Here is a 2,592-nt window from a genome sequence, read left to right on the forward strand (position 1 = left end):
ATGATAATGGTTAACTTGTTGAGACATGGAGCCTTCTTTCCTTCCAGTGCACAAACGGATAAGAAATGTTTGAGAAATTCTTCGGATGATCTTCCTAAGAATCCAATATTTAACCTCCCTACTTAGATACCATATTTGTTATCATTTCACTTGAAAGCTTGAACTGTTAAACACGCAATGACATACCCACATGTAAATTTACTGTATGTGTCAAACACTATATGGGAGAAAGAATCCTATCAGTTTGGTGTTGCCTCAAACCAAACATAAACAAGTGTGAAAACACCATGCTGCCTTACACTCTGTGGATTGAAGATGCTCCCACATATCCTCTCATTGGCTTGCGTTGATATTGCTTATACCCAATTGATAAGATTCTTTATCGCATATTATAGATATATTTTTTTTATAAGTAACTTTGTGTATTGAATAAGAGAAAGAATTACAAAAAGAGGCAACCTCACCCACCCCCTTTAGACAAACCTAAAGAGGGGTAGATAAATCCCTTAACGAGCAGGAAAGACCTTGCATACTGCTATGTAAAAGATTATACAATCACTTCTCCATTACTTTACTTCCTAAAATAAGCAGTGTGGTTGGCATCCAAGTCCACAAGACTTTGCAAGTCTTGAGGAAAATCTTTAGGCCGAATATTAGTTTCACCATCTCTTGTATCATATGAAGCCATAAAGTCAGTTGGACTATTGCTCTCCCTCCACACATGTATGATCTCTTTCCTTCCAAATTCCTTTAGCAAATGTAGAATCTTGCTTTTAAGGGTTTGGATTTCCCATGGTCCTTCAACTTGACCATTTATGATAACCACAGCTACCTTTGAGTCCGATCTAACTGATATGTGTAAAAGATTCAATTTCTTACATAAATCAGCCCCCTTTAGCATTGCCATGAGCTCCATATATAAAACTGACCTTACTACTCCCTTTCTTACAAAAGCCATAATCAGTTGTCCACTACTGTCCCTTATAATTCCACCATAACTTGCCCTATCATGTGTTAGAGAACCATCACAATGGAGTGCCCACATTTTATCTGATGGAGGTACCTATTGACAGGTTCGTGGGGATATACTAGTCCATGTAACACCCAATCTCCAATTGTTCACCAAAAACTGATTTCTACTATTGCAAATAGCTTGAACCCAATAACCTTACACCTATTTGTCACATCATCCATAATACATGATACAATCTGATCCTTAGTCTTACCTTTCTTTTAAATATTCTTGCATTCCTTTCCTACCATACGTGCTGAATTGTAGCACATATGGCTAACCTTTCAACAACCTTAAGGTCATCTTCATCATAAAACTCATACTTCATCCAAACAACAATGCTGGCGATGGATAAATATTGAATCCCATTTTGAGAGCATAAGGCCATAATGCTCCGCCAGATGAAGGAAGAAAAGTTAGAAACAAGAAATGTTGGATATTGGAGTTTTGTTCTATCGCATATTATATAGTGTATATAGATATAGTATTCAGGAAAAAGTTATGGGATTGAGTCTCATTTATGGCTGTGTGCTCTCTTTCTTCTCCCATGATAGGGCAGATATGTCATTTCATAGGGGATAGGTGAAGGAGGAGTTGATTGAGAGGGAGATTCGGATAGTTTCCAAAACCGTTTTTTCTTGTATTCACTTTTAAATCCCTATTATCAAGAAGGCCAGGATCCATCTCAACGAACCCTTCGCTGCATTTCCATAATTTTACCCTCTTAACTGTCTTCTCCGAAGTCCAAACTTTCAGCTCAGAATGAAAATTGAAGAAGAAAAATCTCCCTGAAGACCAAGAACAGAGAGAGAGATGTCTCGTGCGGTCCTTCAAACCGCTCAAATTATGTCTCTCAGCTCTCAAATCCCCAACAAGAACATACCTTCTCAAATCCCCACCAAAAGCCTCCCTTTTCAGCATTGCCCTCCTCTCTTATGCCCAATGCGATGCTCTGCTCGATCGATTTCCGTTGGAAAATCCCGGAAGCTTGTCGTGGTTGCCGGATGTTCTTCTCCAGCTCTAGTAGATGGAGACCTCGCGTCACAGCTTGAACGCTGCTTCAGGCTCTCCCCTGACGTTTCTGATGCGGGCTTGCCTTCATCGTCGACGTCGTCGTCTTCTTCTTCTGTTATGTTTGCTCCTGTTATGAAGGGTCAGTACGGCGCGTTGGGAGCGGTGACTCTTGAGAAGTCAAAGCTTGATTTGTCGCAGAAGCTATCCAAGTCTAGTCCCGAGGTTTGTGCTCGTCGGTTGTTATTATCTTGGTTGTTTGATTGGCGATGGTGGAAATTCTTTTGGTTTTTTGTTGATTGAATTGAATAGTCCGGCTGATTCTTTTTTTAGTTCCTAAGGTGTCAAATTTGGTTTCAGGGTTTAAAATTGCTTGGTTATTTTGCAATCTTTTTGTGAATGTGGAATGAGTCAGTAATGATTTTCTTTCAAATGGGGTTTTCTCTTACAAATTGTTGGAGTTGGGTCATTGGTTGCTAAACTATGTTTAATGGTCAACTGGATAGATATAAAATCTTTCTTTCTACCTATAGGTTTCTTTGATTTATATTTCAGTATCTATGATGTGT

The 2,592-nt window shown here is 39.1% G+C and overlaps 1 protein-coding gene across 1 annotated transcript; it reads right to left on the minus strand.

Moving 5' to 3' along the window:
* Positions 1–571: 571 nt before the first annotated feature.
* Positions 572–1,045, minus strand: LOC122067060. The gene has a single exon (XM_042630909.1). The coding sequence runs from the start codon at positions 1,043–1,045 to the stop codon at positions 572–574; it is 474 nt and encodes a 157-aa protein (XP_042486843.1).
* Between the last annotated feature and the right edge of the window lie 1,547 nt (positions 1,046–2,592).

This window comes from Macadamia integrifolia, unplaced genomic scaffold (assembly GCF_013358625.1).
Source record: "Macadamia integrifolia cultivar HAES 741 unplaced genomic scaffold, SCU_Mint_v3 scaffold269, whole genome shotgun sequence".
NCBI lineage: Eukaryota > Viridiplantae > Streptophyta > Magnoliopsida > Proteales > Proteaceae > Macadamia > Macadamia integrifolia.

What these genes read in the sequence shown, in the direction of transcription:
- LOC122067060 (XM_042630909.1), bottom strand. Translation starts at nt 1,045, where the DNA reads ATGTGGGCACTCCATTGTGATGGTTCTCTAACACATGATAGGGCAAGT.